We start from the raw sequence: 26869 nt of genomic DNA on the forward strand, positions 1-26869 counted from the left end.
AATTTTTTTACAGATGTTTTGTTTTTTTTGCTTCCTATATATTTACTAGTCATTAATATTTATGAAAAAAATGTTCTTTGACATATATTTGGAAAATTGCTGATGAGATACACTCATGAAGTCTTTAAGATTTGGATGTAAATCTAGGGGCCCTTTTACTAAGCATGCTTACTGCACATGTAATGGTAATTTTTGCATGTATGTATATGTCCCACTTCATTTTTATAGCACTGGAGGGTAGGTTGGGGGTGGAGAGTAGGTAGGTTCTGTGCTAATCAGCGCAGCTACATTACCGCATACTAATTGATTAGCATATGGTTAGCACTTGAGCCCTTACCAACTACAAAATATACAGTATGTAGTTAAATGCTTATGCACTAATGGTCATGTGATAATGGTAAAATTAGTGCATGGTCATTACGAATATTGCTGGAAATAGAAAAATTGGCCGTTTTACCCATGTGGTAAAAATGGGCCTTAGCATGCGGGAATGACACACATAAGCACATGTTAAGGCCATTTTTTTTACTGCAGCTTTGTAAAAGAGCCCCTTTGATTTTGGGGTCTGGAAATATACCTATAGTTTCATATTTTCAAAAGTATGTGCATATTTTATTTCAGAAAAATTATACACACCAAATAGCAGGTGTAAATGTGTATGCATCATTTTATCCCAGAGAAATTTCAAAGTGAATGTACATACATACTTTAGGTTTGAAATCTGGGGGGGGGGGGTTCTGTATAGCAAATACTATGCAGATACTTTTCACTAATATGGGCAGTTTTAAAATGACCCCCTTAAAGTACTGAAGGGGCTATAATTCTCTCTCCTACCATGTGTCTTGATCAAAACTTTGCAGATGAAATGCTGCTATCTCATTGAACTATTCCAGGGATGTAAATTTTAGTAAGAGGTTCAATAAATAGGATTTTCTCCCCTCTTTTAGCGTTACAATTCCTGAAAAACTGGAATATTTCATCAATAAGTATGCAGAACATTCTCATGATAAATGGACAATGGAAAAGGTAATGCACACAAAAAGTACTTCAATAATTCTGTAGCAGTATTCTGAAGTAAGTTTTGAAGTAGTTAATATGCCAAACTGAATAGGTTTTTTTTTTTTTTTTAAGATTTGTACTATATGTGTAATTATGAAATTATACGACTAAAGGGGTCTTCAGGACCATTATATTCCTGTGGGTCCTGCTGCAGAAAAATATATGCAAATCTTACTAAAAGACTCCTTAAATATAGTGCATATTTTATAGGGCTTGCTGATTAGAAATACTTCTTCACAGAAAGGGTGGTGGAATTCATGGAATGGCCTTTCGGTAGAGGTAGTGGAGATAAACATTGTATCTAAATTTTGAAAAAGCTGGGGACAAGTACACAGGATCTCTAAGGGAGTGAAAAGTAGAGTAGATGGCATGGATGGGCAGACTGGACAGGCCTTTATTTGTTTTTACACCAACTGCAACCTGGCGTGAATCCTTGCACTTAAATTGATGTGGATCCCCCACATCCTATAATACTGCATACATCTTTAGTGAGCACCTCTGACCTGGGAAGATGTGGCTCACTGGATGAGCTGCTGCCTCTGCACCCAGAGGTTGTGAGATCAAATCCCAGTGCTGCTCCTTGTGACTCTGGGCAAGTCACATACTCTTCCAGTGCCCATTGCTTTGAATGTCAGCTTTGAATGCCAAAGCCCCCAAAAGGCAGTATATAAGTCCCCCATGGCCACACCCCCTTTTCAGTTGCATGTCAAAAATTTCTGTAAACATCTTTATAGAGTAGCGTACAGCAAGATGCACATGCAGATCCTAACTGAAGCCAGTTAACTACAATAATTGTTTGCTAGCACCCAATTATAACTGGCTCATCACTCAATTAAATTCCATACATAAATTAAACAAGCACCCAAATTTGCAAATGGAATTTTGGGCACCATATATAGAATTTGGGGGGAAAAGGACTTCTTAGCATTTAATGCATGCTAAATGCACATTAAGCTGTAGTGAAAGGACCCCTTATTGCACTAAGTGCGTTTTGCTTTGCTAAACGTAAAAAAAACATTTACCCAGGAAAAAATAGAATTCCCAGATTTAGGCACTTATGGAGGCAGTTCTAGAAATGGGCACCTAGAATTCTGCACTACTGTGCAAATCATTGGTGCCAATAATTGGCAGTGATGCATGTACAGTATATGCATAGGTGCTATTCTCATTAAGGAATGCCTAAGTGCTATAGCACATAACTGCAAGGGGAGCATGAATGTGAGCCAAGCATAGACAGCCCTTGAATGAATTGCCATACAACAAAACATACAACTTATAGAATGCTGTCAGTTACATATATTGATTGGAGCACCTAGATGCACCCACCTACACCAGTCAATGAGCTTGCATATGTGGTTGCATCTAACTTTTCAACATAAGAGACGAGCAAGATGTCTTAAAACCAACTAAAAGTTACATTTATTGAGAAAACAACGTTCAAAGACCTTGAATTTATCTATCTGGATACATCCTGATAAATATGTTCAAGGTCTTTGGACTTGTTTTCTCAATAAATGTAACTGTTGGTTGGTTGTAAGACATCTCGCTTGCTTCTTCTGTTGGACTGTTATATATTTCAGGCAAGTTCCCTTTCGTTTTTTCACATTTAACTTTTGGCATGCCAGAGTTAGTTCATGCTAGTATTCTGTAATAACTTGCCCACTCTTTTAGAAAAGCTGGTAGTGCAGGCCAGCACAGTAAAAGCTCCGACACCCATAGGAATTGAATAGGCATTGGAGCATTTGCTGTGCGGCACTTGGCTGCACAGCTTTATAAAAGGGGAACTTAGTTGTACCTAGTGCCATTAAAACATTGAGCCTAGCTCACTTAGGACTCCTTTTACTAAGCTGCGCTAGCGGTTTTAGCATGAGCCATCTCCCCTGCTGCGATCCTCATCCACGAAGTGCCGCGGTTTGGGGGGGTGGGCAATTGCCATCGCAGCAGGAGAGATTTGCCATCTCTCCTGCCGCGATCCACCCCCCCCCACCCCAATCGGATTAGACAGGAGGGATCCCAGGTCCTCCTGCTCGGCGACTCCCCACCCCGCTGATCCAATATGGGCAGGAGGAAGTCCAACTCCTCCTGCCCAGGCGACCCCACTATCCCACACCCCTACTAAGATACGGGCAGGAGGGATCCCAGGCCCTCCTGCCCTGACACAGCCCCCCCACGACTCCCTCCCAAACCCCCGATCGGCCTGCCAAAACCCCTCCCATCCACGAGACCCCCCCCACCTACCCTGCGACACCACCCCTCCCCCCCGACACCCCCCCCCCGTACTTTAACAAAGTTGGATGGACGGGTCCCAAGCCCGGCCGGCAGGCCCGCCCACCATCCTCAGAATGGCGGGCCTTAGGGCCTGATTGGCCCAGGTGCCTAAGGTCCCTCCTGTGGGTGGAACCTTAGGCACATGAGCTGGGTTAGGCCCATGTACCTAAGGCTTTGCCCTCAGGAGGGGCCTTAGGCACCTGGGCCAATCAGGCCCTAAGGCCCGCCATTCTGAGGATAGCAGGCCTGCCGGATGGATGGGCTTGGGACCCATCCCTCTATCCAACTTTAAGGTATTGAGCTTGCATTAGTTCTTTGCGCATAGCATGGGGTTAGCGTGCGCTAAAAACGCTAGCGCACCTTAGTAAAAGGAGCCCTTAATTGTGTCACTTAATTTGAGGCACACAGTTATGGCATTGTTCTCTATTACTCTTGGAGTTGCTTTGAAATCCTATAGGGGCATGCTTCTGTTTGATTTTGTTAGAAAAGTATAACCCCCCAAAAAATTGCATTCATTTTCTGGGTTTGTATATTTTTGGTTGTTTTTTTTCTTTCTCATTGTAAGCAGCTACCAACCCAAACCTGACCCCACTGTTTTGCGCCTCCCCCCCCCCCCCCCAATGCCCTGGAAAAATTCCAGCACCAAAATTTCAAGGCCCTTAAAGTCAACTCTAAATATCCCTCTCCCTGCCCTGAAATATTTTAATACATCTATAGGATCTTCAGTGTGCAAATGGGACAAGACAATTGTCAGTCATTTCTGCCCCATCACATTGGTACACTTCTCCCTCCGTATTCGCGGTTTTGATTATGTGCGGTTATTAGCTTTGCTGGCTCCCCCCCCCCAATTACATCAGCTTTCATAGAGAAAATTGCTGATTCCCAGCACTTTTTTTCACCATGTTTTGCCTCTCCTTCAGGAATAGGCCATGTCTCCCACCATGTTATTCACGGCTTCACCATATTCACAATGGTTTTTAATAGAAAACAGCAAATAACATATGAAAAAGTTATTCACGTTTTTTTTCTGTATTCGTGGGTCTGTTAATCCCCTAACACAGCAAATATGGAGGGAAAAGTGTATTTCAAAATAATGCTGGCCAACCCTAAGGTTTGGCACCATTTTATTGTAAAGTCTGTTGCTGGCTTTTGCTGAAGTAGCATTTCCTGGGTGTACACTTCAGGAACCATATTTACCAGAGTCCTTTTTCTGCCTGCCCCCACAAGCAAATTGCTCTATGCATAAAGTTCATCAGTAAAAAGATAATTAGCTAGATTGAAATGATTCACCCAGGAAAGGACTCTCCCCCCCCCAGCATTAGCTCTTTCCTTATACATCTAATATAATAAAATGGTAAGCCGCGCATGCGCACTTCCTATGCATGCGTCAGTTTTCCGTGAGCTGTAGCTAGGAAGTGAGCATGCGTGGCTTATGGTCTGGCCTCATGCGAGGCAAGACAAGTGCGCGCATGCGCGACCTTCCCTGCTCTCCACCTGCGGAGCGGCGGCTGCCGCCCACTAGCACCCCCTGCCCTCTCCGTCGCCTCCCGGCTCTAGCGGCGTAGGCAGCAGTATAAACACGCTGCTTCGCGCCTTTCTCTGCCGATTTCCTCTGCCGTGTCTCTGATGACATCATCGGAGACAGACACGGCAGAGGAAATCGCCAGTAGAAGGCCGCGAAGCAGCGTGTTTAAAGTGCTGCCTACGCGGCTGGAGCCCCCAGGTTTGTCGGCGGTGGGAGGGTCAGGTGGGAAGGCCTGAGAGTGAGCGTGCGCGCACAGGGAGGAGACGGGGAGAGACGCGCTGGACTGGCAGGGGGTTGGAGAAGCAGAAGAGGAGAGACCGGTCTCCAAATGCGTGTGAAGAGAGGGGGGCTCTTAGAGTGTGAGGCCAGCGAAAGACATGTGACACTCCCCCTGTGCTTCCCTCCCCCTTCTCCCCCGCAGAACAACTTCTGAGGGAAAACACAGTGCGACTCATTGAGTTCAGTAGATTTAACCTGCTGGACTTGGCTGATGCAGCATAAACACCAACCTCATCTTCTCCTCAAATTGACAGGGCTCATTCACTACCCAAATACCTCCCTTCACACTCATCCAGTATGCTTCTGACCCAGACTCCTCCCCTCCTCCCACTACACATTTATTACTTGCCAATGTCTTAGCAAACTCACTAATCATTCCTTACTGCCTCTCCCACTAATTAATGTTCCCACTAACCCATTTCCTTTCCTCTCTCCATCTGATTCACACTCTCCCAATCCCTCCATCCACACTTATTTTCCAACCACTACTCCTGATCAGACACTCTCTCTCAGTCTGACCCAGATTCTCTACTGCCCTGGCTCCATGTGACACAAACACTTCAAAACTGTTTCCCATCCTCTATTGCTGTGACATTCACTCAATTGCTCTTTCCTTCCACTGCTCTGACAGACACCAAAACTATCTTCCTCCTCCCATCCAATTCATTTGTTTCCCAACTTCTCCCTCAGTGCCCACTTTCAAAACTCTACCCTCACCCATAAGCATCCTTTTTTTTACTGTGTCTCCCCAACTGCCCTGCTCCCATTCCACCCCCAATCTGGCACACTTACTCACCCGACTGCCACCTTTCCTAGGATTCAGCACACTCAATTCCAAGCCACTTCACTCCTCCTCACGGATCTGACACAACTGCACAGGGAAATGGAGGGGGAGGGAATGCTGATGTGGCTACTGCACAGGGAAGTGGAGGGGGGAGAGAAATGCTGCTGCATAGGGGGCAGGGAGAGAGACAGATAGAAAGAAAGGCAGACAGTGGGAGGGAGGGAGACAGAAAGAAAAGAAGAAAGAGACAGGGGCAGGGAGAGACACAGAAAGAAAGAAAGACAGTGGGAGAGAGAGACAGAAAGAAAGACAGACAGATATATATTCTAGCAGGGGGGAGATAAAACAAAGGGAGAAGGGCTGCTGCTGGATAAGGGGAGCAGTGAAGGGGTGGTGGTGGACACAGGGGAGGTAAAAGGAAGGCAGAATGGACAGGAGGAGCAGGCAAGGCATGGTGGTGGACAGCCAAGGAAAAAGAAAGACAGAAATACAGAAAGCGGCTAAGGAGAAAGAGAGAGAGAAAGAAATAAAGACAGACACACACACATATATTCTAGCACCCGTTAATGTAACGGGCTATAAGACTAGTTTAATAATATTCTATTTATATTGTCCTTTGTTTCTTTCCTTACCCTCTCTTTTTCTCATTCAGTTTGCAAATGGATGGATATATGGTGAAATCTATTCTGAGTCTTCAAAGGTTCATCATTTGTTAAAACCATACAAATTACTTACTGAAAAGGTAAGGAATATAAAGTATATATTTATTTTGGGTTGCAATTCATCCTCTTCACTCACCAGCAACTGGAAAGTAAGCTTCCTACATGTTTAACTTTTGTGTCAGATTTCTTTTACAACACATTTCTTTGGCACAGAATGGATCATGTATTGGCTAGAGGATGGCAACAAAGCAATGAGAAAAATTGCATGAACAGTGGTTGAGCCCCAAAACTGCAGTAAAATGATTTATAATTTGCTTCCTAAAAGGCATGGCAGCCTGCACAGGGCATTCATAGTAACATAGTAGATGACGGCAGATAAAGACCCGAGTGGTCCATCCAGTCTGCCCAACCTTACCCACTCTTTAAATTACTGATTTAATTTAAATTTTCCTTCTTAGATATTTCTGGGCCAGAACCCAAAGCTCTGTCCGGTACTGTGCTTAGATTCCATCTACTGAAGTCTCTGTGAAAGCTCATCTAAACCATCCAGCCCATCTAAACCATCCCAGCCATCGAAGCCCTCCCCAGCCCATCATAGTAACATAGTAGATGATGGCAGATAAAGACCCGAATGGTCCATCCAGTCTGCCCAACCATAACTTAATTATTTAGTTTAAATGGTCCTTTTTATTAGATATTTCTGGGCCAGAAACCCAGAGCCCTGCCTGATAGTGTGCTTAGGTTCCATCTACTGGAGTCTCCATCAAAGCTCACTGCAACCCATCTTAACCATCCCAGCCCTCGATACCCTCCCCAGCCCGTCCTCAACTGAATGTCCATATACGGACACAGACTGTGCAAGTCTTCCCAGTGGTGGCCTTAGTTCTTCAATATTTACCATTATTTTCTGATTCAAGATCCTCTGTGTTCAACCCACACCTTTTTGAACTCTGTTATTGTTTTTCTCTCCAGTACATCCCTCTGGAGCGCATTCAAAGCATCAACCACCCTTTCTGTAAAGAATTTCCTTACGTTACGCTTGAGTCTACCACCCCTCCACTTCATGGTTCCATTCGTATCACTCCTAAACACCTTGCTGAGTAGGTAGATTATTCCCATCTTTTATCTGCCATTATTTATTATGATAATATGGGGCTTATTTTTTTAAAATAAAAACTTCCAAAATGTGGCATAAAGAGGCAGATTGACATTTTTCTCGACAAACCCTTCCAATTCACTATTTATGAAACCAGTTTCCTAGATGAATTTCTATGCTGTTCATCTGCAGTTTGCCTAAATCTCAAGGGGACATGTTAGAGGCATGGTATGTGCAGGACATTTATTTTAGCAGGCCTTTCCAGGTTCACTCTTGGAATTGGTTGTTTAGAGTTGTTTGTTTTGTTTTTAAATAAAAAATTAATTGAGCTTTTCTGTATTTGGATTGGCTTTCCTATCTAGTATAAAGAGTTCTTTTCCAATATGTTATTTATTTATTTATTTTTATTGTAACCCACTTAGATTGCATTGCAAGTTTGTGGTATATCAAATTGAATAAATATACCTGTGGAGGAGCATAATCAAAAACAATGTCTAAGTCCCCTTTTGGCCTAAGCCTTAAATGCTGAAAGTAGAAGCAGGGAAATTGTCCATTCTCAAAAAAAAACATCCAAAAGGAGAGGTTTTTTTTTTTTTTATAATGGCCTGCCTCTATGTTTAGCTGTTTAAACACCCAGACCACCACTACGTCTATACTTAAGACACATTACCAACCCAAAAAACAGCCTAAGTCCCAAACGCCCCAAACCAAGCCTTTTAGGCAAAGGAGGAGCCAGTCCTTCGCCTAAAAGCTGGATTCTGTAACCGGTGTCTGTCAAAAAGAACACCGGTTACAGAATCCCTCCTCCCCCCGCAACAACGATCGCAGCAGGAGAGATGCCTCATCACCCCTGCCGTGATGGTGATCGCCCCCCCAAACGGCGGCACATCGGGGTGAGCATCGTGGCCGGAGAAATGAGCCATCTCCCCTGCCGAGATCCTCATCCAAGAAATGCCGCGGTTCGGGAGGTGGGCAATTGCCATTGTGGCAGGAAAGATTGGCCATCTCTCCTTCCGCGATCCACCCCCACCACCATGATCGGATTGGATAGGAGGGATCCCAGGTCCTCCTGCCCGACGACCCCCCACTCCCACTGACTCAATCCGGGCAGGAGGGATCCCAGCCCCTCCTGCCATGGTGACCACCCCACCCCACAGATCCAATATGGGCAGGAGGAAGCCTAACCCCACCTGCCCAGGTGACCCCCCCTACCCCACACCCCACTAAGATATGGGCAGGAGGTATCCCAGGCCCTCCTGCCCTGATAGAGCCCCCCACTACTCCCTCCCGAACCCCTGATCAGCTCGCCGAACACCCCCCCACCCACGAGACCCATCACGGACACCACCCCTCACCCCCGACAACCCCCGTGCCTTAACAAAGTTGGATGGACGGGTCCCAAGCCCGGCCGGCAGGCCCGCCCTCCATCCTCAGAATGGCGGGCCTTAGGGCCTGATTGGCCCAGGTGCCTAAGGTCCCTCCTGTGGGTGGAACCTTAGGCACATGAGCTGGGTTAGGCCCATGTACCTAAGGCTTTGCCCTCAGGAGGGGCCTTAGGCACCTGGGCCAATCAGGCCCTAAGGCCCACCATTCTGAGGATGGCGGGCCTGCCGGATGGACGTGCTTGGGACCAATCCATCCATACAACTTTAAGATACGGGGGTGGGGGTTGTCGGGGGTGGGGTTGTCAGGGGGGTCTTGTGGGTCAGTGGGTAGAGGGGTGTCAGCAGGCCGATTGGGGTTTCTAGGGGGGCAGTCGTGGGGGCTGCTTTGGGGCAGGAGGGCCTGGAATCCCTCCTGCCCCTACCTTAGTGGGGGTGGGGGGTATGGGGCTCACTTGGGCAGGAAGGGTTGGGCTCCCTCCTGCCCATATCGGATCGGTGGGGTGGGGGTTCTGTCTGGGCTGGAGGAGTTGGGCTCCCTCCTGCCCATACCAGATCGGCGGGGTGGGGAGGTTGCCAGGGCAGATGGACCTGGGATCCCTCCTGCCCCAATCGTGTTGGGGGGGTCTTGGGTCGCCGGGGCAGGAGAGTTTGGGCTCCCTCCTGCCCGATCCGATGAGGGGGAGGAAATCGTGGCAGGAGAGATTGGGCATCTCTCCTGCAGTGATGGTGATCGACCACCTGCCCGAACCGCAGTACTTTGGGGTGAGGATTGCGATCCTCACCCTGAAGTGGTGTGGCTCCAGGGGGGTGGCTGATCACTGTCAAGGCAAGGGAGATGAGCCATTGCTCCTGCTGCGATTGTTGCTGGGGGGGAGGCAGATTGCCGGGGCCGCTGAGCTTATCGCAGCAGCCACGATCAGCTCAGCGGCCCCTTTTTCGGCACTTATACCTGTTTTGACTTGTTCGAAGTCAAAACATATAAGTGCTGACTAGGCAACATGTCAAAAGGTTTGTTTATACCTGCTGTACGCCTAAGTTCTGCCTTTTCCCCTCCTCTAAAAATGCCTTTTTTCACTCTAAGCATTTAGAGGCAGGGGAAAGCCTAAGCTGGTTTTAGATACTTCTAAAACCAGCTTTGGTTATGGGTACTTGGACGATCAGGCTTTTTTGATCGTCCAAGTACCCATTTAGACCACTTTATAGACGTTTTGGTTTTTTTTTTATTATGAGCCCCAAAATGTTCTAAGATAAAGAGGGTCCAAACTTGGTTTCTTTAATTCTGGATGCACCACTTCATGTTTCCAAGCAGCAAAACCTGGCCACTCATTAAACTTTGATCATAAACAACATGAATGGAATCAAGCCATGATTAGACATAAGCAACCATCTTGTGGTATTAAATCTCCACAATCTCACTAGGCACACAGAACGTTTGCCAAGACCACTGTGGGAACAAGAATTTATTTTAATACAAATGAATCTCAGAAAGAACAAGCAGAGAACCAAGCACTGCTCTTGAAATGAGCCATAAACGTCTCCCAAATGTTCAAATCACAGGCTTCTCTAACTGGGGGGAAAAAACACAGTAAAAAAATCAAAAGGCAAGAACTTAATGAGAAAAACCTGTGCTTCTACCCACTGGTTAAGCAAAATACAAAAAGGAAAAAAAACTCTCAGACCTTGGTCATGACAAAACGCAAAATAAAATAATAGCGTCAATAATAGCTATTTTTAGTCAAAATAGCTGCTCCACCAATACTTATCTCCAAAAAGTAGCAAAGTTGCATTCTCAAAGGATCCAACTGTGACCATAAACACACTGTCCACAATACAGGATTGCAATCCAAGTGAAACACGATGAGCAGGAAATAATCTTCCAACAGACTTTTTTTCCCTCCTATCCTATGTATAAATAGTTCTAATTGCTGCCCTGTGACCATCTGAAATTCTGTCCAATAAACACCCTCCTGTAATGTCTTTTTCACCATAGTTGAGCCCTTACTTTCATTCACAGAAAGTGTAAGGGACATGATACTTGATCGAGACGTTCAAGTATCTTACGGGCCGCATCAAGGCGGAGGAAGATATCTTCTTTTTCAAGGGTCCCATGACAACAAGAGGGCATCCGTTGAAAATCAGGGGCGGGAAACTACGAGGTGACACCAGGAAATTCTTTTTCACTGAAAGAGTGGTTGATCGCTGGAATAGTCTTCCACTACAGGTGATTGAGGCCAGCAGCGTGCCTGATTTTAAGGCCAAATGGGATCGGCACATGGGATCTATTCACAGGGCAAAGGTAGGGGAGGGACATTAAGGTGGGCAGACTAGATGGGCCGTGGGCCCTTATCTGCCGTCTATTTCTATGTTTCTATGACATAAATGTATCCACCTTTGCTTTAAAAAAATCTACTAAATAATCTACATCAGGTATAATAGTCTGATTGCAGCTCTCTGAGTTGGTGAGCAAGCGAAGAAGTAAGAATAATTTACATGAAGGACAGTCGTCTTATTCTATCAACTTGGAATAAAAATCTAATCTTGCTTTCCACACTGCACAACAATAGATCTTCTGAATATCTATACAACAAGTTAACAATTCTTGCATCTTATACTTCCTCCACATACACTCTGAATGCCTCACCTGCCATTTCAATAATCTCAACCCAGCATTGTACCATTTATCATCACTATGTATCCCAACAGGTACCCTATGAAATGGGGCATAGACAGCCAACACCTTAGTTAATGACTTAGTACAAATATCTACTTGATTTGTCAATGGAAGCATCACAAAATCTTCTGAAAAGGCTTGAGACAAAGGAGGGCAACACCAATGAATCACTACCCAGTAATGGATCTCATGTGACTCAAGAAAATGCAAAATCTCCTTGATTCTTCAGTCATAGGAGAGATCCAAGCTCAGAAGGCATCAATGCTCTTCTCCAACCGTGGCTAAGAAAGTTGCTTTATGTCTTTTCCCCTTGACCGCTGTTAGGATGAGTCATCCAAAGAATAGAAGCTCACAATGGACTGATGATCCTAGTGACTCCAGATTAGCCTTGGAGATCATGGTATGCAGATCTGATGTACCTCGTTGTAGACCCTTCCCTGAATCTTCTGCTATTGGGGAATCTCTTGACTCAAAGTCCAGTGGCTATGCCGGATCCAGGTCAGTTTTGTCTTACAGGTTGGCTCTTGAAAGGGCCAGGTTAAAGAAGAGAGGATATTCTACAAAGGTCATTACTATAGTGCTTCATTCTTGATGATGTTCTTGGCTTATGTGCAGACATGGAGAATTTTTGAAGGCTGGTGTGACACACTTGGCTTTCTTTCTATGTATGTCTCAGTAGCTCAGATTCTGGATTTCCTTCAGAATGGTTTTGACAAAGGATTGGCCTTATAATGTCTCAAAATGCAGATGGCTGCTCTAGCCTGTTTTTGAGAGAAAATTAAAGGTAAGCCTTTGTCTGCCCATCCAGATATCTGTTTTCTCAAAGGAGTTCAATTCCTTCATCCTGCGAAGTGTGAGCCTTCTTATTCTTTTGAGCCTCTTTCCTCGTGTTTCCTTAAAGATCTTATGCTGAAGTTAGTGTTTTTGGTGACTTATCTCTTCAGTGAGACATGTCTCTGAGTTATAGGCCCTTTCATGTAGGGAGCCTTTTCTCCAGATTTTTAAGGAGAATGCATACAGTTCTTTCATTTCTTCCTAAAGTTCTGACAAAGTTTCATTTGAATCAACTGGTGTTCTTGCCCACCTTGGGCTTTTCCAAGGGGACATGGGATCACAAAAATTGCCTATATTAGATATCAGGAAAGTACTAAGCAAGTATATTCATTGGACAGAAGAATTTCACTGTTCGTACAGTCTTTTTGAAGGGCAGTCACAGAGAGTCAGTGGTGTCTAAGAGACAGTCTCTTCGGCTTATGTGCTGGAGGGCCATTTGATTCCTGAGAAACTATGAGCACATTCTTCCTGGGCAGAGTGCTCTTTAGTTCCTCTAGTGGACATTTATCAAGCAATGGTTAATTGATATTCAAGCTAGACAGGACACAATTTTTTGGTAGTATGTTCTGATTTCAGGACTGACTGGTACTGCTTTGGTATTTCCCATCAGTTCTCTAGGCTAGTCCAGAGGATCACTAAGGAAGGAGCAATTAGGCCTTACCTGCTAATTTGTTTTCCTGTAGTTCCTCCAGACTGGCCCAGATCCTGCCCTGATTTTGTAACAATAATGCAAGGAAGAATTAGTTTTCCTCTATTTTCTGGTGTTCTGTGGGAAGTAGTTGATTGTTTACATGGACATTTTGGTTCTGAAAACAGCACCTACCGCATGCCATTCTAACTTAAGTACTATTTACAGAATCACGCTTAGCAGCACCTAACTTGAGTTAGATGCCGGTTGGCATCTCTAACTTAGGCACTGGTATGTTAGGCCAGGGTTTTCTACTGGTACTTCTTTCCATACCCAAACTCTGGCCTCTACCACACCTGTTTTTTTGGGTTCATACCTACATGGTACCCACCGAGTTAGGTGCCTATCTGAAACTTAATTTTCTTTGATCAAAATTCAATCACACCTCTGGCATACTCTCAGAGACACATCTTCCTCATCTGCCATGATGAAATGTAAGAAGTTCTTGCTGTGACCCAAAAATGAAGACTATGACAGTCCAACTGCAGGTTCAGAAACGTCGATGTGTGAGCTTCATAAGAAACAGCACAGTTAAGAATCCTGATCAAGGGAAATCCAAAAAAACCCCAACAAATAAATAGAGAACCGCTTTTAAGAAGCGACTCCCGGTTTTTCCCTTCTGTTTTTATCCTCCCCTCCCTCTTCCCATCCTTTTATTTTTATTTTCATAATGTAATTAAAATTGCCCTCCCCCTTTGCTCCTTTTAAATTTTGTCCTTGGATTGGCCCCAACCTGCTCTATTTTTATTTCTATTTTATTTTTGTAAGATATTTTAAATTTTTAATACTGTAAACCGGCTAGATACCTATGATTGTAGATTCAAGATGGTAGATTCAAGAGCAATGTTAGGAAATTCTACTTTACAGAGAAGGGTGGTGGATGCCTGGAATGCGCTCCCGAGAGAGGTGGTGGAGAGGAAAACGGTGACTGAGTTCAAAGAAGCATGGGATGAACACAGAGGATCTAGAATCAGAAAATAATATTAAATATTGAACTAAGGCCAGTACTGGGCAGACGTGCATGGTTTGTGTGTCTGTATATGGCCATTTGGGGGAGGATGGGCTGGAGAGGGCGTCAATGGCTGGGAGGGTGTAGATGGCTGGAGTAGGTTTTGACGGAGATTTTGACAGTTGGAATTCAAGCACAGTACCGGGTAGAGCTTTGGATTCTTGCCCAGAAATAGCTGAGAAGAAAAAATTAGACCATTCGGGTCTTTATCTGTTGTCATCTACTATGTTACTATGGTCGGTATACCAAATTATGAATAACCTTGAAACCTGAAACTCTACTTCTTGGAAAGAAAAAAAGAGGCAGTCTATTACTTTTCAATCAGCCCTCGTACATGTTTAGACCAGGAGTAGGCAATTCCGGTCCTCAAGAGCCACAAGCAGGTCAGGTTTTCAGGATATCCATAATGAATATGTATGATATGGATTTGCATGCACTGCCTCCTTGAGATGCAAATATATCTCTTGCATATTTATTGTGGATATCCTGAAAACCTGACCTGCATGTGGATCTTGAGGACTGGAATTGCCTACCCCTGGATAAGACTAATGGCATGGATGGGTGCACATATGCATCTTAACTGCTGAAATTATGTTTTAGCATTACTCTGTAAATATACAGTTTATCCCATCGCTTATATATTTTATTATATCCTCTTATTATATCGCCCCAACACCAATTACCACCAGATCTGCCCACAGATATAAACTATCCTTCCCCTCTCTACACGGCATCCTCCACGCAGGTAAACTGGGTAGATCCCTCCTCTCGAAAATCACCGGCCTCTGGAACGACCTCACTGTCCCGCTGCGGAACCTGGACTCCCTCCAACTATTCTGAAAACAGCTGAAAACCTGGCTTTTCTCTAGCATATAATAATCTCTTCTCCTGATTACATCCCCTCTTTTTATGCTTTGTAAACTCTTTCTCTTCTCTCTTCCCATATTTTTTAAACTCTGTAAACCGTGTCGAGCTCCACTTCAGTGGAGAAGATGCAGTATATAAACCTAAGGCTTAGTTTAGTTTAGTTTATTTTCTTCATTTGGATCTTTTTTTTCATTTATTTTTGGATCTAATGGCATCAGATCACTTTGTCCGTCTGGGCCCCACCCGCACATGTAACGCCCACTTGTTTGCCTTCCCGTCCCTAAAGTGCTGCATCTACAAGAGATTCCTCGACAGATCCCTGGCATTCCAGGCATGCAAATGGAACAAATGTCTATCCACTCTCATCTCTAATTCTCCCTCCTACCAAACTTTCAGGAAGTCAATCAAAACTTATCTCTTTGACAAATATCTCTGACTCCCGCCCTCCTTGTAACTCTACTTTTAACTATGCCTTGTACCTCCCACCTTCCTGCACCTCCCACCTACCTGCCTTCTCCCTACCTGCACCTCTTACCTACTTGCACCCGACTTCCTAAGCCACGCCGATTGACTTGTTTATAACCTCTCTATCTCCTTCTTGCCTGCTCCCGACTCGCTAAGTTATATTGATTGATTGACTTATTTGTAAATTTCGCTGTAGATGTACAGTCTCTTGTCATGTAAACCGCTCTGAACTATTCTGGTACTGCGGTATACAAAAATAAAGTTATTATTATTATTCTATAAAGGAAAGCAGGTGCCTATAATCCTTATATTGGCTGTTACTAGGCACCCAATTATAGAATTGCCCTCTATAGAGGCCAATCTATAAGTGAGCATCTTTAGGCAGCCTGAGGCTGTACAGTAGAAACATATTCTATAATGGAACCTAGATGCCTAGGTTCCTTTGCATAATATTAGTGCAACCCAGTATCAGCATACCTAACATTTAGGTGCCCTCTTCCATAACTGGCATACGTGAGGCTGCTTAAATGTGGCATGAACACACAACTTACAGTGGGCACATTTTGGATGGGCCAAAAGACAATAGAAATTGCCTTCAAAACTTTGATTGTTTAGCAACTTAAATAATCAGTTGTTTTTTTACAGCACTTGCATAGTCAGTACTGCTGCCAAGAACCGCTTTTCAATACTGAACTTCTCCATTTGAGATTTTACAATCTAAGAATACTGTTTTGTACAGAAATTAATACATAAGTATTTAAACACAGGTTGCATAAAGATTATTGGGACAAAATTCTGGTTGTTTTTTTTTGTTGTTGTTGTTTTATGCCAGCTGCCACAACTGAAATAAATCTGAATATTTAGCACTGGAATCCAGATTCAGCTGTGACATCCAGATAGCTTTCTTTCAGAAATATGGACTGCAGGAAATCCATTGACCTTGCTTCTGCTTTTTGTAGAGACCAGGTCTACAAGGGAAAGTATGGAAGAGGATTTGAAAATCAAAATCCTTAGGCTACTCTGCCCCCAGAAATTTCCCTTTTTATCCCTTAGCTAAATCTAGTACATTCTCGTGGCTTAAATCATCATGAAGAGAGCAGTTTTGATCCCCAGGTAAATCTCTTTTAGACATTTTCTCAGTATGGAATCAAAAAAGTCTGAATAAATCTAGCCCTTAGTATTATCATTGCTATCTCTTATGTGCTTCCTTTAGGAAAAAGAAATATATCGCTGGCCTATCAAAGAGTCTCTGAAAACAGTACTTGCTTGGGGGTGGAGCATTGATAGAACAAGGGAAGGAGACAGCATGGCTTTGTACAACCGAACACGTCGCATTTCCCAGTCAAGTCAGGTAAGTGTTGAATCAAACATTTTATCTTTTGAGTAACATCCATAAGAACATAAGAATAGCCTTACTGGATCAGACCAATGGTCCATCAAGCGCAGTAGCCAGTTCTCACGATAGCCTATCCAGGTCACTAGTACCTGGCCAAAACCCAAAGAGTAGCAATATTCCATGCTACCGATCCAAGGCATGCAGAGGCTTCCCCCATGTCTTAATAATAGACTATGGACTTTTCCTCCAGGAATTTGTCCAAACCTTTCTTAAAGCCAACTACGCTATCCGCTTTTACTACAACATTTGGCAACGCGTTCCAGAGCTTAACTATATCTGATGCAACTCTGTAGAAATGAACAGAACATTCAGTTTTGTTTCAGGAGTTGATTTACTGACAGAATTTTCTACTGTTAGTCATTAATTCCATTTGATGGCATACCTCAGCCCATTCTCAATGTTTGAAATTATCTGTAAGAGGGACATAAGAGAGGCGGGTGATCTGTGATGACAAAAACAGCAGAGCAAAGAATAGACCAAACAAATACAAAGAGCAGAATAAAATTTTAATGCAACAAATGCCTGACTTGGCCATGTTTCACCCAAAGGCTGCATCAGAGGCAAAACTATAAAAGAAAACAAGTCACATTTAAAAAATCAAAAGTTTCCAATCAGGTATATTCAGCTTGTGGTGGTAAGCAATTTGTATTATCTCCAGTTTTATGTTCCAATATTTAATGCTGGGTCTTGTCTGGGCACTGGCTTTGAATATCTGGATATGTGTGGCTGGCTGGCATTTAACTGGTTAAAGCCATATTTATTCCCTTAACCAGACAGGTGAAACTGGACAAAGATTATAGGACTGTCTTATGCATCCAATTTGTCTGGTTACTTTATATGGTTAAGTGCTGAACATTGGAACTTAACTGCATAAGTGTCAACTCCAGCCTGACTCTTCCTCAGACCTCTCACAACATAGCCAGTTTCAGAATAGGCAGTTATTTAGTGATTCTATCTGGTTAAGCACCACTGAATAACCCCAGATGGCTGGGGTGGGCCCATGTGCCTAAGGCCCCGCCCACAGTCGAGAGGACACTGATATAAGAGCTCCTATTTGAACCCTTGAAAAAGCCCGGCAGGGCGAAACGGGTCCTGTCGGGGCATGCTAGAGACACTGCATTAAAAGGATAAGTAAATGATACATCAGCTGCTTTCTTGGTCATTATGTTTTATTAGATATTGATTTCAATAACAGCAAGCACTTTAAATCATTGAATGAGCATATCTGCTAGCATCAAACTGAAGGCCTTAATGACAATGTACATCAAAATGATTTATGTCTTTGAGCCTTTCTTCAATTAATTCTCTACTAGTGAGGTCTATATCTGTTGTGGACAAATTCCGGTTGGCCCAGGCCTCTCAGGGGTGGGGTTTGAGATGCCTGGGCTAATCAGGCCCTAAGGCCCACCATTCGATGGATGGCGGGCCTGCCGGCTGGCCGGGCTTGGAACCCATCAGTCCATCCAACTCTTTTGAGGTACGAGGGGTGGAGTCGAGAGGTCAGCGGGGGGTCATGGGGTCGGCGGGTGGTGGGCCGATCGGGGTTACGGCGGGGCAATCATGGGGGGGTGCCGAAGGCAGGAGGGCCTGGGATCCCCCCTGCCTGTATCTTAAGGGGGTAGGGGGTTTCTCTGGGGCAGGAGGGCTTGGGCTTGGGGTTGAGCCATCTCTCCTACCGCGATAGTTGCAGTAGGCGGTAGGCAGGTTGCTGGGGCCGCTGAGCTGCTGTGATCAACTCAACGGCCCTTTTTTCGGCACTTATACCTGTTTTGACTAAGTCTAAGTCAAAACGTATAAGTGCTGACTAGGCAACCTGCCTAAATCTTTGGTTATACCTGCTGTACGACTAAGTGTAGGTCGGCCCACCCCCCGCCCTTTCTCCTCCTCTAAAAACGCCTCTTTTCACTCTATGCATTTAGAGGCAGGGGAAAGGCCTAAGCTGGTTTTAGATACATCTAAAACCAGCTTTGGTTATGGGTACTTGGACGATCAGGCTTTTTGATCGTCCAAGTACCCATTTAGGCCACTTTTTAGATATTTTTTTGTTTTGATTATGAGCCCCATAACATTCTTGGATTGTTTTAAAATTTCCTTTTAGCATTCTGACTGTAAAGTCATTGATATAGTGTCTCGGTCTTGCAAAGTGCTGTCCCACAGAGGTGTCTGACCGCTAGCAATGCTAGGCTGCTGTACAGTTCAAGCTATTTACTGAACAATACCTGGTGTAGTCATTCACCTCTGTCCTCCATCACCATTAATGGGACAACCTATTCCACACCTCTGGTAACTAATGATTCTATGGACATTTCAGACTTTATTTCATATGCTATGCATCAACTCCCTCTTGGCATGGGGAATGAGACATTTCAAAGCTGCTGAATTTTACAGAACTCCATGCCTACATTGAACGACTTAAGTGAATCACTTTCGAAAATGGACAGATTGCACGAACTTGAAAATTTGCTACGAGATGCTCATGTCTCAGTTTGGGAACTTTTATTTGGGTATTCGCCTACTGCAGATCATGTTTTTAATGTTTTAATTCACCCTATCGTTATCTTAATTATTGTATAAATTTTACTATGTATTATTATGATTTTCCTTTGTTGCAAAATGAAACACATGTACATCTCTTTACAATGCATGTCCCACAAAGTTCGCCCTACCTTTTATGATTTTCCAGAATCTTCTCTGACACTTATTAATTTGGTTAATTTGGTTCTAATATGGTTGATCTGGCATGGCCTATTACATTGCATACCAGGGTCAGACATAGTATATGATCTCTTCCCATATCCTCATATTTCTACTCATGGCATCTTGGTACCATTAAGCCTGAACCTCCTGAGAAAGCTTCCTGCATCCCTTATACACTGTTCATTCCCTCAAAGACAGGTAAGATGTAGCATATTGGGATTCCCCGTCCAGATGACTATATAACCTGACAGAGGTCTGAACTCATAATGGGGAATCTTTATCTCCATAGCTTGGAGATTGAGTAGGATAAGGGGACTTGCAGATGTAATGTTGGAGGTGAGAGAGGCATTTTCAAAGGGCAACAAAACAGTTGCAGAAGTGCATGCCATATAGAAGGGTACCACAAGCTTGCCTTCATTTCAAAGAATAATAATAAAAAAAAATGTATGGAGATGTCAGCCTAGCATTGTTAGCTGTCAGCATTTTTTGTTGGCCTAACCAATGTCAGCAGAGGCCTATGGGACATTATATCAATCTGACTCTGGAATGTTGATACAGATAGATCCTAAATGCTCCTGTACAGAATTCACATACATTAAGCATCCAGCCAGGCTGGATTGTTTATCAAGAAGATATGCTAATTGAATGGGACAAAGAAGCCAGACACACTAATTCCATCTACCATTCCTGCAAGTGTCACACCTTCCTTATCAATTAAACTAACCGTTGTTTCAAACAGTTTACAAATTATAAACAGAAAGATACTGGGAAATACAATAGGTTCTATGTTTAGAATAAGATTCCAACCTATAAAAGCCTCTACTCTGTAACACCCCTCTCTCTCTCTCTGGACCCTTGGTTGCTCCCCCCCCCCCCCCCCCCTCTGTTTGCATTCTTGTTTCTTTCTCTCTCTCTCTCTCTCTCTTTGCCCTCACAGCACCTATTCAGGAAGCTGTCTTTTATCTCTCATTCACAAGAACACAGAAGCAACTACATAATAGAATATCTTTCTGTACATTAGTTTCTTTATAAACATTGTCTTTCTGTAATACTAAGCCTATTTTTGCACAATATATTCTTTATGCAATCACTCTTGACTGTCATTGTCATTCATTTCACTTCCTACTGAACCTTCCTATTGAACCTGGGACTTGGCAGATTGTAAGGCTGCCACCTTATATCATTGGGAGCTTGTCTGCTGCAACATCACCACCCGAAAACCTTACATTTTGGGGGCTTGTCCTTACACCCTAGACTTGCCATTTTCAGATACTTCATAATACAATTTAATTTAAGGGATAATTTAAGAACTAAGCCTAAAATCTTCTCTAGCACACTCCCCTCCCTAAACATATCAGACTACTTACATTTTCCAAAGTATATACCTTTAACAAACACTGTAAATAAAAACAACCATAAAGTTATAGGGAAAAGGAAAAAGCAGCCAGGTTCCAACGGTAATTTTTACACCTCCATTTAACAGTACATTCCAGATTTTAAGATATTATCTTGTAGAAAATTTACCAAGAAACCAATTTCTCTATGTAGATTTTAAGCTTGGATCTATTGAAGCAGAAGATTCGGGTCTGCTTTTGAAGGATATCCGTTATTAGCTCCCCTCAAGTGCTGGAGTCTTTTTTACTGATGCTGCAATTGTAACAGCACCGATTCCTGCTCCAAGAACAACTGCTTTAGAGTCATAAATAACAAAGTGCTGATGTCACTTTCATGCGCTGTGGCCAATGAGGATGCACATACTCTGGCAATTATGGTAAAAGCTGTTTCCCCCAGAAGAGGAGTTATGTTTCTTTGAAGATAAGCAGTGCCTGCATGACTGTGTTCCATGCCGCATCATCATAAGAAGAACATAAGAATTGCCGCTGCTGGGTCAGACCAGTGGTCCATCGTGCCCAGCAGTCCACTCATGTGGCGGCCCTTAGGCCAAAGACCAGTGCCCCGAGACTAGCCTTACCTACATACGTTCTGGTTCAGCAGGAATTTGTCTAATGTAGAACTGATGTCAAGGAGATGATCGGAATGTTATAAGTGCTTCTGACTTGGTGAAGAATTGCTGTTAGGATAGAATTAAAGTAGCAGATTAAAAAAAATACTTCTGGCTTAAAAAGCAAAGTAACAAGTACCAGCCGTTAAATTAGCAGAAAATAGCCATTGCAAAATACACTTTACATATCCATTGTATTAGGGGAATTTTTATCCAAATAATCCGCCAGATCCACAGCCTTAATAAAGTCCTTAGTTAAATTATTGAAGGTAATTCTCATCCTTACTGGATAGAAAATCCCAAGTTTTGCACCAAGTTGTCTAAGACGTGGTCTCAAATCTAGTAGTTGTTTCCTCTCTTTAGCTGATTGTTTACTTAAATCTGGAACAAAACATTTGGAGTTCCATTCAAATCTTCTGATTGGAGATTTCCACTTAGCAGCATTCATAATCTCAATGAGCTGATTGTATTTTATAAATTTCCCCACAATAGGATGTGGATATCTACTGTTAGTTGAAATCTGAGAAGGTACCCGATGAGCCTGAACTAATTCAGAATTGAAGTGCTAGGATCAATGAAATAGTGGAAGATAGAAACTTAATCACATCTCTTCCTTCCCTGCCTTCAGGAATACCAAGCAGGCAAAAATTATTCCTTCTCTCCTTGTTGTGTAAATCTTCCAGCTCTCTCTCTCTAAGAACTATTTTTTTTTTAAATTTCCTTGTACAGTTTTTATATTGTTCTCCAAAACTCCCAATCTGTTTTCAGTATTCTCCAGCCTTAAATGATTGTAAATCATCTTTTATGCTAGTGATCTCATTTTTTACTTCTTCATCTTATTTAACTTCTTCTGTATCTTGTTTAATATCTGTTAATACATAAGTCTCTTAGTGCACGCAATTCAGTTAGTATAGCTGCTGTTTCATCTTCTCCTTTTGTAAGTTGTTTATTAGGTGATGAGTTCTCCACATTTTTACGTTTATCCAGTTTCCCAGACATGTTGATAGAGAATAAAACATCTGAATTCCAGTTGTAGACAGTGATACTTGATTTTTTCAAAGAATCCTCCAGCAGAGCAATTATCTTAAACTGCCATCTTAGTTCAGCTCATTCTAGAACCCCCTCCAGACTATTTTTTGAGCACAGCAGAGGCACAATAGAAAGGAGAAAAGTGCTTGGTGAAAAGTTTTTATATAAACAGTAGGTTGGGTGTAATTTTCCTTGTTGGATTTACATTTTAGGAGTGAATTCAATGGAAGCAAAAAATGAGAATCAATTGTTGGACAGTGAGATTTAAAATACAAGAAATGTTCTTATTGGCAAACACCGTTCCATTTAAAGGACCATATGATAAGAATATAACTTGGATGGTTACTTGGATGTGACAAAGCATCCATCATCTTTCAGTTCTTCTTTGATGAGTTTATTTTTCTTAACTAATTTGCACAAAAATGGTTGCTGTAAACCTCTTTCTCTCTGTAGTAATCATTGCTTTTTTGCATATCTGTCTTTCAGATTTCTATAGATACAACCCATGGTTACAGCCCCCGGCCAATCGACTTGAGCAATGTTACACTCTCCAGAGATCTGCATGTGAGTCATTTTAGAACTGTTCGGGGGTGCTATTTATCTGTAAACATACTTTCCCATGGAAAACTGGTTTAAGTTATGTGTAGATCTGCCATACAAGTTAAACAACTTGTTGTGGAATTATTCTCATTTGCTCTTGAAAATTATATGGAATTAAAGTGGTTATTTTGTAAGGAGCTGCCTAGTATTTTGCTGCAAAAAGATGAGTAAATGGTAATATTTTCATTTAAATGTGTAAGTGGGTACTTATGAATGTAAATGAGCTCTTATAAAATACCAAATAGTGGAAAATATGTACCATGCTTTGATGACATGTACTATGCCAATGAGCATGCAAATGGGCGGGGCTTGAGCAGAGTGCATATTTGCGTGCATAAATTATAGAATATTATAATTTATGTGTATTCATGAATTTATCTAGGTGTGGATGTTTACACAAGGTTATAGGCTTAACCCTTTAATTGGCTGATGGTGAAATGGCTGCTTTATGTAACTTGATGTTGAACGAGAGCAACAGTGCCAAGCAACAGGTATTTGGAGATGAAGGTCTCCCATAAGAACCATAGAAAACACATGATGCTTCTGTGCAACAATGCCAAATAAAGGGTTAAATAGGTATCATCTTATAGAAATATTCCCTTTGTGAAATACTCAACTCTCAGTATAAAGTTAATCTCATCTTGTACTGATATTAAACATCAGCAAAATGTCCCACTTGATAGCTTGTGCATTAAAGCATGGAATAAATTTTATAAGGAGCCACCAACTTTTAAGTGGCAGGATCACATATAAATGGTGGAATTCTAGTCATTTACATGAGTAGGTGGCCACTGATACATGTAAATGACCTCTTATAGAGTGCTGAGTAGCAGAAAAGTATGTGCACCATATTTTGATTGCATATAAAGGATGTATGGGTGGAGTTTGGATGGTGCATAGGCAGGACATGCAACTTCATGTGTTAATTATAGAATACTGTAATACTTTGAATCCCTATGGACTTTGGGGTGGCTCACGCTAAACGGCTTTGTAAAAGAGGCCCTATATCATAATGATAGGGCAGATCAACTGGGGGGGGGGTAAAAGAGGGAATAGAAGCATCATGTGTGAAAGGAAAGATTACTGGCAGGGCTATACTACTGACTGTCTGAATTCAAGAAAGCATGGTATAGGCACGTGGGATCTCTTAGAGAGAGTAAGAGATAATGGTTACTGCGGATGGGCAGACTGGATGGGCCATGTGGCCTTTGTCTGCCTTCATGTTTCTATGCATGTTCTGGCTAACATCTAGGCATCAAAACACTGAAGAAAAGCTTTTCAAACCACATTCATCAGAATCTCAGTGGTTCCACTCTGAGCTCGAATACTCTCATGGCTCAAAGCTTTATGTACCGAATTGTCACTGGTCCATTCCTAAACTTCAATATTAATTTTATAAGTTCAATTTCTCTTTTTCTTAGTTTATATTTATTCATATATACTGAAAATTAAACATGTTGAATAAAATCAATACTTAGCTTTGAAACCCAGTCAGGGGGTGATTAATATGACGTTTCGCAACAGACACTTTATCAAGGACACCCCAGAACCCTGAGTGTTAAATACCTCTCACACCTGGACCAACATCTAGGCACAAGCACATACAACAGCTATCAGTACCTACTTCTCTTTATAGAATAGAATTGGCACATACATACCCTTTTTGAAGGTAATTTTATAGCGGGGTACCATAAGGTCCCTTTCTCTCCTAATGTATCATGTACATCAATGCGTAAATGTTTCCCTTTTTCTTAGTTTAGATAAGTTTTTAATTTTTAAATTATTTTTTATATATATTTCATTTTATTGTAAACCGTTCAGATATCTGTATGATAAACGGTATATCAAAAATAAAGAAACTTGAAACTAAAAAAAACCTTGAAACTATGTGGACACCTACAGAAGTACCAATGTAGGCGCTATACATCTACTTGTTTTTATAAAATACTAGAAAAAGTGTCAGACAATGTGCCTTGAATGTTGGCACAATCACTTGCACCCACTCAAGAGCTTATGTAAATGGAGGTGCATATTTCCCCTTAGTAAATCCATGTTGACGGGATCCCCGTCAACATGGATTTACTAAGGGGAGATCCTGCCAATCCAACCTGATCAGCTTCTTTGACTGGGTGACGAGGAAGCTGGATGTTGGGGAGTCGCTGGACATCATATATCTGGACTTCAGTAAAGCATTTGATAGCGTACCACACCGCAGGTTGCTGAGCAAGATGAGTTCTATAGGATTGGGCGACACATTGACGAAATGGGTTGGGAACTGACTTGGAGGTAGGCTTCAGAGGGTAGTGGTGAAGGCACCCCTTCCGAAATGACGGAGGTAATCAGTGGAGTGCCGCAGGGCTCGGTCCTGGGCCCGATCCTATTCAACATCTTTATAAGAGACTTGGCAGAAGGGCTGCGAGGTAAAATAACATTATTCGCCGATGACGCCAAACTAAGCAATGTAGTGGGCAAAAGCACAACAGACATAAATTCAATGTCCGACAACATGATGCACGACCTACTCCTACTGGAGCACTGGTCTAGGTCCTGGCAACTCAGCTTCAATGCCAAAAAATGCAAAGTCATGCACCTGGGCAGCCATAATCCATGCAAGACTTACACCCTTAATGGCGAGATCCTAACAAGAACTGAAGCAGAACGAGACTTAGGAGTGATCGTCAGTGAGAACATGAAGACTGCCAATCAAATGGAGCAAGCTTCATCCAAGGCAAGGCAAATCATAGGTTGCATACACAGGAGTTTCGTCAGCCATAAGCCTGAAGTCATTATGCCATTGTATAAATCCATGGTGAGGCCCCACCTGCAATTCTGGAGGCCGCATTACCGTAAGGATGTGCTGAGACTGGAATCGGTCCAGAGAATGGCCACCCAGATGGTCTTGGGACTCAAGGATCTCCCGTACGAGGAACGGCTGGATAAGTTGCAGCTGTACTCACTCGAGGAACGCAAAGAGCGGGGTGACATGATCGAGACATTCAAGTATCTCATGGGCCGCATCGAGGTGGAAGAAGATATCTTCTTTTTCAAGGGTTCTGCGGCAACAAGGGGGCATTCGTGGAAAATCAGGGGTGGGAAACTGCACAGGGACACCAGGAAATTCTTTTTCACTGAAAGGGTGGTTGATCGCTGGAATAGTCTTCCACTTCAGGTTATTGAGGCCAGCAGCGTGCCTGATTTTAAGGCCAAATGGGATAGACACATGGGATCTATTCACAGAGAAAGGTAGGGGAGAGTCATTGGGATGGGTAGACTAGATGGGCCGTGGCCCTTATCTGCCGTCTATTTCTATGTTTCTATGTTTCTATGTATGCAGTTGCATAATGCAGAATTGCACAATTGCACAATGCAGAATTGCACAGTTACGTAGAATTCCCCCTTTTCCATGCAGAAGTTTGGACAGTGTAAGCAGTGGTGTAGCGAGGGTAGGAGGTGCCCAGGGCAGTGGCGCCCCCCACCCTTGCCATCCTTTCCGCCCCTACCGCTTTCTGTGCCCTCCCTTCTCTTGTAGTTCCTTAGATCTTTGCCGAGCACC

The 26869-nt window shown here is 43.0% G+C and overlaps 1 protein-coding gene across 1 annotated transcript in view; it reads left to right on the plus strand.

Moving 5' to 3' along the window:
• Window positions 1–26869, plus strand: part of RYR2 (ryanodine receptor 2) — a 1389277-nt gene that overhangs the window by 892432 nt on the left and 469976 nt on the right. The window contains 4 exon segments of the mRNA XM_033937646.1: window positions 948–1026; window positions 6568–6657; window positions 16806–16943; window positions 23203–23280. Of these exon segments, the coding sequence (XP_033793537.1) occupies window positions 948–1026; window positions 6568–6657; window positions 16806–16943; window positions 23203–23280 (385 nt within the window).

The sequence above is a fragment of the Geotrypetes seraphini genome, chromosome 3 (genome assembly GCF_902459505.1).
Source record: "Geotrypetes seraphini chromosome 3, aGeoSer1.1, whole genome shotgun sequence".
In the NCBI taxonomy this organism is placed as follows: domain Eukaryota; kingdom Metazoa; phylum Chordata; class Amphibia; order Gymnophiona; family Dermophiidae; genus Geotrypetes; species Geotrypetes seraphini.